Source organism: Barbus barbus (assembly GCF_936440315.1).
Source record: "Barbus barbus genome assembly, chromosome: 47".
NCBI classification, from domain to species: Eukaryota; Metazoa; Chordata; class Actinopteri; order Cypriniformes; family Cyprinidae; genus Barbus; species Barbus barbus.
Window position 1 is genome coordinate 2,457,842 of NC_136725.1, and position 12,984 is coordinate 2,470,825.

Consider the following 12,984-nt stretch of genomic DNA (forward strand, 5'->3'; position numbering starts at 1 on the left):
ATCTGGCGGCTGAGGCGAGTTCCTCAGGCCCGCTGAAATCACAGGCGGAAGAACCTGAGAGTACCATTCGCTGGGACCTGCTGTGCCCTGGAACTGCAGGGTTGACAGACAAATCCCCGGAGGGCACCGAGGGGAGACGGTCACCGTGTGCCGCGGTGTAAGCCGCTCCACCCCAGTAGGGGCCGCCCTCCGAAGTCCTGGGGCTCGCCCATCAGGACTTCTTCGTCGAGGACCTCTTGGCCGACAAGACATCCCTCAGGTCTGCCTTCGGCCTCTGGGGCGAAGGAGGCGGCGAAACCTCGTGAACGCTTGTCACATCAACCTCCTAGGAGGAAGAAAGACGCAGCGTCAAGCCCTCGTCTCGAGGGAAGAGACCGCTTCCAAACCGAGAGACAGGGCGCCAGATCTGGCGGATATGGGAGGAGATGTCCGTCTCGCTCTCACCAGCCAGATCAGCCTGCGAGCCCCACGAGCGCAGCCGCCGCTCTGCCTCGGCAGGTTTTTCTTCTCGCGGCAGCCGCTCGTAATGCGGGCAGCCGGCTCCCTCGAGAGCCGATTTCGCATGCTCCGCCCCCAGCGAAGCCTCGTTAACGCTCGTCACATCAACCTCCTCGGAGGAAGAGACGAAGCGTTGAGATCTGCGAGCCCCACGAGTGCAGCCGCCGCTCTGCCTCGGCAGAAGCGGGACCGAAACCGCGCGGAGAGCTCGAGAGCGAACGAGGCGGCGAAACCTCGCCAACGCTCGTCACGTCAACCTCCTCGGAGGAAGAGAGACGAAGCGTTGAGCCCTCGTCTCAGGGGGGAAGAGTACCGCTTCCAAACCGAGAGACGGGGCGTCAGATCTGGCGGATACGGGAGGAGATAGGGACGTGCCCGTCTGACTCTCGCCAGCCAGATCAGCCTTTTCTTTTTTTCTTTTTTTTTTGCGAGCCCCGCGAGCGCAGCCGCCGCTCTGCCTCAGCAGAGCGGGACCGGCTTTATTTGTGCTTGTGCAAACACTGGAGCTTACAAAGCTCATGGACATCTTTCACATCCACCTCGGAGGAGGAAGACAAGCGGGGCGTCGAGCCCTCTCTCTGGGGAAGAGAACCGCTTCCGAGCACAGAGAGCGGGCGCTGGATCTGATGATCCATATGCGAGCCCCACGAGCGCAGCCACCGCTCTGCCTCGGCAAAAACGGGACCGACACCGCGTGGAGAGCTCGCTTTCTTTACTGGGGCGACAGAGGCGGCGAAACCTCCTAAACGCTCGTCACATCAACCTCCTCGGAGGAAGAGAGACGAAGCGTCGAGCCCTCGTCTCCGGGGGAAGAGACCGCTTCCGCACCGAGAGACGGGGCGCCAGATCTGGCGGATGCGGGAGGAGATAGGGACATGCCCGTCTCGCTCTCGCCAGCCAGATCAGCCTGCGAGCCCCAAGAGTGCAGCCGCCGCTCTGCCTCGGCAAAAACGGGACCAGCACCCAGGCAGACCACGCAGCGATTGTGTGTGTGTCCCCACTCGTAATGTAGGGACTAACACACAACCTGAGACGCGATCTGAAATCGCCCACTGTCTCAGCCTTAGATTTAGGCATCTCCTTATTTTTTTGGACAGACAACACTAAATAAGACTCACAAGACAGAAATCAGACTGACAACACACAGAGCGCTTGCTGAATGACAGAAAGCTGATGCCGGCTCCGCCGCACGTGCTTATATAACTTCCTGGTCGTGACGTCACCCCGCCCGTGACGCCTCGCCCATCCATTAGACTGTTGTATAAAATATTCAGAGCGCCGGTTACGCTGATGGCGTTCCCATAGCGTCTTCGGACGTAGCTCGAAGTTCCTGGAAGGGAACCTTATTTATTAGAAAACAAGGTTACAAAACAATGAAAACAATTGCTTATTTTTATTCTGTGGCAGAGTCACTGTTCCAACTGGACTCGTAGAAAAAAAAAAATCCTTATTGCTGAGCCCTACATAAATGACATGTTTTGGATTAAAAAAACAGCTACTGTCGCCAGTTTTCAAGCACTGGAGACACTATTTGGTTTCCAAAAACTTTGATTTTCTTCCTTAAGTGATCAGGTCAAGTTAGAAAATACGAATTGTTTTACTTAAAATTGGGCCCAGATTACTGCTCAGTTTATGTAAAGACTTTGACTATAATTTTCATTGGTGATGCCAGGAAAGAATTTGAGCTTTTTCGTCGGAGGGATTAGATAGTGTCCTCCAAATGTAATAGGGCAACACTGACAGAAGAGCTATTTAAAGACCACTACACATTCTACACATAAGCTGTTGAGTTTGGACGAAAGCAGCCTGTCAAACAGATGAATGACTCACAGGTTAAGACAAGTATGTAGAGCGGTACTGAGGGCTATTACATAACAGCTGGGACCCAGCCGCACCCTGATACAGGCCCATTATAGCGCCGCAGCACAAACTAGATTTACACTTGATTTCTGTGGTATGTTTTGGCTTCTCTGGTATTTTCTTCTCTTTTCACTCTTTGGAAGGAAGAGAATTTGGGTGGAGCAAATGCTAAAAAGGGAAACCAAAATCAGAGATATTATGCTGGGATTTTAGCCAAATATGGATCATTTGACTAGGGTTGCTGCCCATGACATGTATTAAGTTTTTATGAAATGTGGGAGTTATTAAATGTGGGATAGAGGAAGACTAACAGTGACTGACAAACTGATTTTTTACTGATCTGATTTAAAGTCGGTTAAAAAAAAGATGTACAATTTAACTAAAACCAAAAAACTTCTATGGATCTCAGATGTGACGTGAGTCCACACCACAACTATAACGATAAAGGCACAAAGAAACAATATCGTTGGAATCATTTCCAGAACAATTTTTTTTCAGCTGATGAACGATAAAAACACTGACAGCCAATCAGAATCCATCCTGCTATAATGTGCCCGAGCATTTAAAGCGGCAGACGCACGTGCGTTTAGAATAAACAGCCGATATCGTTCGCTGGTGTGGACGCTAATATCGTTATCTTTATAGTTATCGTTTTTGGTGTGAACGGGGCTTAATAGCCATGATGAAAGAGACAATGGACAATTTATATGGTTGTGGATAATTTATTTTTAAGTGCTAGGATTTTAGCCCAATATGGATAATTTGACTAGGGTTGGTGCCCATGACAGCTGCTGGCTTTGTATTGAGAAGTTTTTATGAAATGTGGGAGAAGTTATTAAATGTGGGATAGTGGAAGATTAACAGTGAATGACAAATTGATTTCTTACGGATCTGATTTGAAGCCCAGATTTACGTGCAATAAAACTAACAAAATTCTACGAGTATCACATTATCTAGTGTAACATCAGATGTGACGTGATGGCACAGCATGTGATGAAAATCATCTTTTCCCAGTTAATCAGTTTTTGTCCTAACGTGCCACGATGGTGATATGTGACGAGCGACGGTGGATTCAGACCAAATACTTCCTCAGGTACTCGTGTGCTCTGTACAATAATAATATTGTTAAATTTGAGATTGAATATCATTTTTGATATTCGTTACACTTTAAATTTTACAGTTGATCAATCTGACATGAGCTGTGAATATTTCAGCCATCAAATGCTTAAAAACACTTTCATTCACATGAGAACTTCCAATGCTTTTTGTCTGAATTTGGCACTTTTCAGGTGTCGGACTCACGCTGGCCGAGCTGTGCCTCTGGAACTCTCTCCCTGATGATGCGACAGGCGTCGTACACCACAGTGGAGGGCTCGAACTGCATGGTCTTCACCACATTCCCCACCCCGATCTTCAGCGACAGCGCCACCATGACTGACACTACGGGACTGTGCCACTGCTACTCCTGAAAAACAAACACCACACAAACTCTCAACACTCTTTTCAGGATAACATTATTGATGATTTAGACTATCTAACGTTCGCTTCTTGACTAAAGCATCACAGAAAACTGAAATATGAAACAGTTTAGTTTATTAGTTATAGTTTATTCTGCTTTTTTATAGTTATTTTATGGGTTTTTCTATGCCTTTTTATTGAGACAGGACAGTAGAGAGACGACAGGAAATTACTGGGAGGAGAGAGGTGAGCGGGATCGGCAAAGGACCTCGAACTCGGGTCACCGTGAGCACAGTTGCGCTTAATCATGACCACGAGGCTATTGGTGCCGTCTATCCTGCTGTGTTTAGTAACTAAATACTTAAATACTTTTTTTTTACAAGTTTAATACATTGCTATGTAAAATATATATTTTCTCACACTTTTCTGCTGTTGATGCAATTATGCGTGAGAAAACGACACAGAGAGGCTGAACTTCCCTGTAAGAGGGGGATTCAGGCTGAGATTTTACCAGAAACAAGGAACAAAGTAAGTCCTTTTTCACTTTTATTTAAAGATCTATTTTAAATGCCAGTCAAGTAAGGCAAAAGCACACCTTCACACGATAACTCCTACATGAAAGTCCACTAATAGTACTTTAAATTACTCTGCTCTGTTTGCAAGAAAACAAGTCTGTACGTCAAGAGCAAAACAAGATGCAATCACATAAATGAGAATCCAAATCAGAAAGAACATCAGAGAGAGAAAACAAGAGTGAAGTCAATGTCAAGTATAAGACAAACACTATATATTAAAGAAATAAGAAAAATATTCAAAAAGCCAAACTGTTCACTCAGAAGTTGTTGGTGTGTTTATCTTTTCCATATCCTTTCTTGTACATCCCCAAGAAAAAATCCCCAGCTTTGGGAAAACACCTCAGTGAAGCAGAGGAATGCTGGCAAAGACTAAACAACAGCAATATGGGATAGGAGCTATAATGCATCACATTCGATGGAAAATGTGAACTATGACGAGATGAAGATGAAAATATAAAGGAGTAGATGCAAGAAGAAACAGAAACTACTGTTATAGCAAAGAAGGAACGAGACAAATATAGTACTCCTGCACATCCACATCTCACAGAATCTATAAAAAACACGAACCAATCACTGGTCAGAGACAAAAATAAAGAATTCTAGGAGCAAAAGATGAAATTATACCTATATTCATCATTCATAACTGAATTTTTCATGACCATGATTTAGTATTTGTATTAGCAAGACTGCGTGTTAAATATCTTCAGCAAAATTAAAAAACGTTGACAAATGTGAAATTTAAACATTTATATAAAGATTAGTTTTAATTAGAATTTTGAGTGGATTCTTAAAGGGGTCCTATTATGCTCTTTTACAAAGTCTTGATTTTGTTTTGGGGGTGTACTAGAACATGCTCTCATGCTTGGTGGTTAAAAAAATGCATTATTTTTCACATAATTTATATTATTACAATACCTTTCTTCCCAGCCTGGCACAAACGGCTCGATTAGTTCCGGGTTTGATGAAGGCCCGCCCTCCGAAAAACTAAATGCGTTGTGATTGGCGAGCAGCTTAGACGGTGTTTCAGTATTGCCCCGCCCCTTGCCAAAACAGCAAGTTCATCAATATTGCCATATCAATTCAGACCTCGAGAATATTGAACCAGAGGATCAGATTTTTTTTTGGCTAAATCACGTTTTAGATAGCATGTCAACAACAGCTTAAAAATAACTGCATTTACTATGTACAGATAAGTGCAACGGTAATATGTATTATTTTTATTGTTCTTTAATTTAATGACTGTTGCTTTATTTGTATTTATTTACAGAAATTATGTTTTGACTATGGTTTTGATTATTGAGCTGCAGGTTTAGGTTCACTTTAAGTGACTGCATTGTTTTTTTTTCATTTATAAAGGATTTTTTTTTTTTTTTTACAGAAAATAATTTATTTATTTTCTGATTATTGTTGAGCTGCAGGTTTAGGCTCACGTAAGTGACTACACTTAATTTAATTAAGAAGAATTCAATTATTATTTTTTTTTAATTATTTAGCTTGACATGTTTACTGTTCCAAAATGTTGTATATGTTTCTTAAAAAAATTTATATACTGTTCAGTGGGAAAAAGTTATATTTTACCAAGACATTTAAAAATAACATATTTCAGAGCTGTAATCGCGATACTGCGAAACCGTGATATTTTTATCTAAGGTCATCATACCGTGAGAATCTCATACCGACCCATGACTAGTCTCGACTCCACAGGCAACAGAGCAATTTTGTCTTTACTGTTCCAATACTTTTGGAGGCCACTGTATATGCAAATTAATTCTCTGCCAACAGGAGGCGCTGTTGGAGCGGGAGAGCTCAAGGTTTCCCAGGTAACGCTGTACACAAAGCAGAGCTCCACTCACAAATGCTGTTTTATCAGGCATTATATTCAAGATGAAATGAAAATGACATCCAAAATTTCCTGAAAACAGTCGGTTTCCATCAGAAATACAGTGATATAAAAACACCCGCACCGGGTTTTGATTTTGAAACGTGCAGTGCTCAACCAAGCGTTCTCCCCACCCCCCAACCATTCTAATTTCCGTAGGCGGGATTTATTTTAATGATATTCTAATGGACCGCTTTGTGACATCACAAATACAGGAAAACAACTTTGTAGTCCAAACGAGCCGTCCGTTGTAGTTCTTGAATATCTCCCTTTGGAGTGGACTTTGAGATTTGTAACTTTGTAGATCTTTTTATGCGCAAACATACACACTACAAACTAACTAAAATTCAAAAATTGAAAAAGCATAATAGGACCCCTTTACATAAATTTGATTGACTGATTCATTATTAAATAAAGGTTTTTTTCTTTTTCAGTTTTTGGATAAATGAAAAATATAAATTTAGGTTTCTATTAAAAAAAAAATAAAGTGCATCACCTATAAATTATATTTGTAGATTTTTATATTTTGTTGACTATTTGTGGATTTTCACTGCAAAGATGACACAAATGTATTTATTTTTTATTAATTATTTAAAGCTACTGTAAATGTTGTCATTTTGAGCCTTAATAATGAGAAGTCCAATTAATTCTGATTGTGAATGCCACAGTACATCACATAATACAAACTGTTTTATTTATTGATTGATTGATTCACTTTTATATTGCTTGATATGAGCCCTTTAAATCTTTATCAGATGCTCATTTTCTATAAGGTTAACCTAAGAACACGGTCACACATCTAGTGTGAATGGCAGTGTTGAGGTCAGCTGTGTAGAGAATGGACACACATTCCTGAGGAGTGTGTGTGTGTGTGTGTGTGTGTGTGCGCTCTCATTGGGAGATCAGTAGTCTTCTCTATGGGGAAGCATTCCAGCTGCCCGATCCGAACCGTGTGTCAGTGTTTTGGGGGAGGAGCTGTTCTCCACATACTTCCAGCATTCCCTTCATAGTCCAGTGTAACACTCCCACCAAACCAAAACAAGTGAAGGAAGAAAACAATGCAATTCTGATAGAACAACATACTCCTAGCATAAAGACACTACGGGCGAGTAAAACACAGCTACTTGACTAGTCTGTGTTAAAGCTGATGTGCATAATTTCCATGCCACTAGAGTCACTTAAAGGAATTGCAAAATTGAACATTTTTCAAAAAGTTTCTCAAACACTCCTCCATATGCTATTCATGGGACAACCACATTATTCCTGTCCAAAACTCACTCGACTGAGTTGCTTTTTTGTTGAGAAAGTTGGAATACTCAAATGAACACAGCAATGATTTGAAAGTGTGTCAAAGTCACAGTTATTACACTTTTGGTGAACAATTTTAGTTATATAAAACAGTTTGTTCAAATTTGATTGGTATATGCTAAACCTCATTTAAATGAGGTTTAATGAGAGTTAAGTTTTTGTCACGATTTCTGAACAAGCTTATGATTAGCCGTTACTCAAGAATGTTATGTTATATTGCAAGGTTTTATTTTGGCTGAAAACATGTGTACAACAAAACAACAACAAAATATACATTAAAAAAAGCATTCAAGATCAAGCAGAGCAAACGCAAAAATCAAGCACACTGTTCCAATTACTGTACAGAATGTAGGCTACATATACTCGAGTCAGCCTATATTGATTGTGTTTAAATTGTTTCACGTATTAATTCTGAGAGAAACAATAATATTCACATGCTAGGGTGAAAGTTTGTTCCTCAGTCTGATAACAATAAGAACGCGCTGACAAAGATAACGTGTGCCAACAGTTTCTTAGCGCTTTAAAACCACTCTCCCTCGAGAAAACTTTATATATGTCTGAAGATAATTTCACTATCAGATAAACACTCTTCTCGGCTCAATCAGAGAACAGCCGCGCTCACCGGCAGTCATGGGCAGCTGTCTTTGTTTCACTAATTCTGTGATCAAATACTATCCACTTAACACGCTCCACAGCTCCACCAAGTGCATGTAGTTATAACTGCTTAGGATTTATCATGGATTCCCTGCATCAACGGCCAGCAAATTAACATAGTAAAATTCGAATATTGTTTTTATTGTTCGAATAATAATTACAGACTGAATGTTCGACTATTCGTGCACACTTCTAGTAGTAGGCAGCACAGACAAAGAAAAGGGAAGTAGCCGGTCATACAGCACGTGTTGAAAAGTTGTCTTTCTGCATGCGCATATAAACCAACAATTAAAAAGATAGCACAAAAGGAATGCAAAACAGTGTCCTTTGGATGGTCCTGGTCTGCTTCAGTTAAACTGGTGAGCTTGATTGATGTTTGACTGATTGCTGATTCATGTTCATGATATGGAAACAAATCAAATTATATATTGATCACTCTTTAGAATATAAATCATGTGCTTTTATCTCCCACAGTAATGTCTTCCAATTATCTTTATTTAGAGGCTTTTTTCAACAAATGTGAATACGAGTTGAAATTAAATGAATTCATTTGAATAATCTGCATATCATGTAGGCCTAATGAATTATATAATTATAAAAAAGTATGGTCACAGTTTATGGTGCAATTATGCTATTAACAAACCATTAACTATGACTTTTGTTTCAATACATTTGCTGCTTATTAATAGTTAGTAAGGTAGTTGTTAAGTTTAGGTATTGGGTAGGATTATGGATGCAGAATATGCGCTTTAAGCACAAATAAACAGCCAATATGTTAATAATAGGCATGCTAATAAGCAACTAGTTCATAGAGAGAATTGGTCCCTGTACTGAAGTCTTACCAAAAGTATCTATTGACAAATACTAAAACAAGTCTGACAGTTTTCCTAATAATATCAGCATCTTCACATGAGTTTTGACAGATTGGTTTAATTATACAGTTCAAAAACATTTTTTGTGAGGTTACAGCTCAATTTCAGGAACAACGTGCGTGTCTGGACCGAAGGAAACGAAACAGCTGAACAAGGAAATCTATTAATGAAGAGCCCTCTGGGTGTGTTAGTGATGGCTGAGCAATAGACCTGCTATTTACGTTCGGTTATATTGATTCTATTTGTGTCCCTGGAGCACAAAAGCAGTCATCAGTAGCACATGTATATTTGTAGCAATAGCCAACAATACATTGTATGGATCAAAATTATACATTTTTCTTTTATGCCAAAAATCAGGATATTAAGTAAGGATCATGTTCTATGAAGATATTTTGTGAATTTCCTACCGTAAATATATCAAAACTTCATTTTTGATTAGTAATATGCTTTGCAAAAAACTTAATTTGGACAACTTTTCTCAATATTTAGATTTTTTTCACCCTCAGATTCCAGATTTTCAAATAGTTTTTTTGTCCTAACAAACCATGCATCAATTAAGAAAGAGCAGTAACTTCCTCTGTAAGCAATTTTAAAATCTAAGTCAGTACCCAGATTTGAAGACAACATTAAGATTTCACTTCTACTGTTAATACAATTTTGGTAGGCTACTATGAGATGGATACCCTAAATGTTACATAATTCAGATGGGCTATACCTGTTATTTTTATGGTATATCAAAAAGTATATATTTTTAAATGTGATTGTTGGTACATTTTTACCAGTATTTACCATACTTTCAAAACAAAAATGAAAATAGGAAAAATATGCAATATGAAAATAATTTAAGAAAAAAGTACTTTTTTTTCTCCATAAAACACAGGATTTGGTTTTCAAAAAGCCTTTTTCCAAAAGGTACATCTGTAAAAATGGGGGTCGTCTTATATTCGGGTCAATACAGTAATAAGCTAATAATGCAGTGTATTTAAATCCGCTATCACTAGAGGGAGAAAAAAGCAAGTGGACAAAAACCCTGGCCCAAAATCAACATAAGTCTATTTTACTGCCACAGAGAGAATCCTGTACTTAAGGCAGTGACCTTGTCCCCACTGAAGAACGCAAGAGTCCCACACACTCAGCACCCGCTGAGCTAAAGTTACACACGTCTACATCAGTCATTATACTGATGTTTCCACACACGTGAAAGTGCAACGACCTCTGCGGCGACAGATGTGTGAAACACCAGCGCACAACTACATATGCTGCAAGAGTCAGAGCAGAAACAAGGCATGAGAAATATGCAATGCAACAGGAAACAAACTGAAAAAAGTGTTATGCGTATACACTATACTTACTGCATTAGAGAAAAGATTCACTTACATAAGCCAGCTTCAACGCTGCATAAAGTCAAAGGCAATGCAAAGTACATCAGCAGCAAGAAGACAAACTCTGGTTGTGAAGTTTTTTTTATTGCTTCATATACAAACTCTGTCTAAGCCTCTTTTAATAGCATCACATGTATGAAGCTGGCACGATTATGATATTTTAACTTTTTTGATGAACACCAGACTTGAAACAGCATTTATTTGAAAGAAACATTTTGTGGCATAACTGCCATTCTTGATCAAGCCTTGCTGAATAAAAGTATAAATTGCTTTATATTCAATATTATGCAATAGGAGTATTTCTGTCATATATTACACAGTATCTTAAAGCTATCAGAGCTATAAACCTTTATTTCGCATAAAGACCTACAAGTTTCTGTGTCTTTTTATAATTTATTCTTCATTCTGTCATCTCCATAGAAACAGCCTAAGCGGGTCTTCACCTCCCCTTAAATTAAAGTGAAGCAGAAGCACTTAGCACTCACTACACACATTTATCCTTTTATTAAAAGAAGCACTCAATGCAATAAAGCAGAAATCACTGTATGTTGTGTACGGAGCTGCACAGTGTGAGCCTGTCGCTCCGCTCACACAGACAATGTAAGACACACAGCAAGCATACAGTACATTCTAGTAGGCAACTAACAATGCTGTATTAAATGGCCCAAAATTATTCCTACTGCAGAGTCCTCTGGCAATCAACATACCAATTTAAAGCCAGTGATGTCATAAAACAGCAAGGATTATGAATATTAATTATGCACATACAATATTGAAATCCTTGAACAAAGGATCGTCCTGCAATTTTGTTTAGTCTTTTACTGTTCTACTAAATGAATAAATAGTCTCAGAGATGTGTTTATCCGGAGGTCAGTAGTGAAGTATTTGCTCATGTCAAACAGAAACAGCTGTGGAAAAGCGATAGATTGATGTGTGCGAGGAACATATTACCGCAGTCACTCTCTCTGCAACTGATAACAGCCACAACGAGCTCTCAGAATAACACATTCCAACACTGGACTGCTACACATTTAACAATTACAGCTAATTTACCAGCCACTATTTACATGATCTAAAATAACTCAAGCCTGTGGTGGATTGAACAACTGTCCCGGATGTTTCCCCGCCTATGGCCTGAGATGCCGGGATAGACTCCAGCACCCGTGACCCTACACGGGATGGATGGATAAATAACTCATTATGTATATGAAATTAAACAAATAGACCTTAGTGAGTGAAATATACACAGATTAGAATGATGCTGTGAAGGGCAGATTTAATCTGCCGCTCATACAAAAATTATAACTAAGTACATTAGGGGTGTAACGATATTCAAACCAAACCGAGAAACCGCGATACACCACCCATACTGTAAATGTCAGACGTCTGTTGTGTGTGTCTTGTGTTTCCACGTGCTCCCTGTGTTTCCATGCCCATATTTGGTTTGTTTATTCTGTTCCAGGTGTGTGTTTCGTTAATTATCCTGGTATTTAAGTCCTGTCTGTGTTGTGAGATGTCGTCTGGTCTACTCGTTACCCCTGGTGTTTGATGTCTGTGAGTTTGCCTTGTCCTGCCCTGCCTCCAGTAAAGTTGGTTATTTTGAGTTACATCCTCGTCTGCGTGTTCCTTGTTCCTCCCTGCTGTGTGCACCGTGACAGTAAAATGGGTAAAATGTAAATTTTACAAGAACTTACCGTTAACCATTTAACAGGTTTTTACTGTAGCATTTTCACAGTTTTTGTTACCTTTAAAGTCACTGTAGTTTTTTACAGTGCACGATGCGTAACCGCGCTGCGCTTGGCCTACCCCGCCCCCAGCTGAGACTAGGGCTGTATACCTTGGAGAACCTGGCGATACGATACATACCTCGATACACAGGTCACGATTCGATACGTACCTCGATACAGAGCTGTCTCGATACGATTTGATACAATGTGACACGATTCGATACGATTCAATAAAAATACATGGGCCAGAGCCAATTAGTTAATGCTGAACACATTTACTCAACAAACAGAACTCTGCATTTTTCTTCAATTTATTGAAGACAAAAGTGCATTATAACAAAGTGCATTTTGCTTAAATATTTGCAACTTTAAGTGCTCTGATTAATTGTACACAAATTGTATTAATCTGGAAATTACCACAAGTCAACATTTAACTTTCCAAGCGTACAGTCTGAGCTCACACAAGCACAAAATCTTCTTCTTATTATTCTTAACTTCTTATTAAATCTTCTTATAATTCTTTTTTGTGACACCATGTACTGCCATAACATATTTCACTATGAATTTAATATTAAATGCTACATCTTGTTTTAACATTTTCCATGAGTTTTTTTTAAACTCGCGGGCGCCGCTGCGCCCCCTAATGGCTGGGCGGAGTATCGATACTAAGGGCTAGAATATCGATACTGTATCTTTTTTTATTATATCGGTATGTATCTAAGAATCGATATTTTGAGCACACCCCTAGCTGAGACACTTCAAAAACACGTA

At 39.8% G+C, this 12,984-nt stretch overlaps 1 protein-coding gene across 1 annotated transcript in view; it reads right to left on the reverse strand.

The window, feature by feature from the left end:
* Positions 1–12,984, reverse strand: part of LOC306866156 (talin-1) — an 84,261-nt gene that overhangs the window by 54,397 nt on the left and 16,880 nt on the right. Inside the window, exon 2 of the mRNA XM_079411217.1 lies at positions 3,661–3,823. Within this exon, the coding sequence (XP_079267343.1) occupies positions 3,661–3,790 (130 nt within the window). The 5' untranslated portion in view covers positions 3,791–3,823. The remainder of the gene's footprint in view (positions 1–3,660; positions 3,824–12,984) is intronic.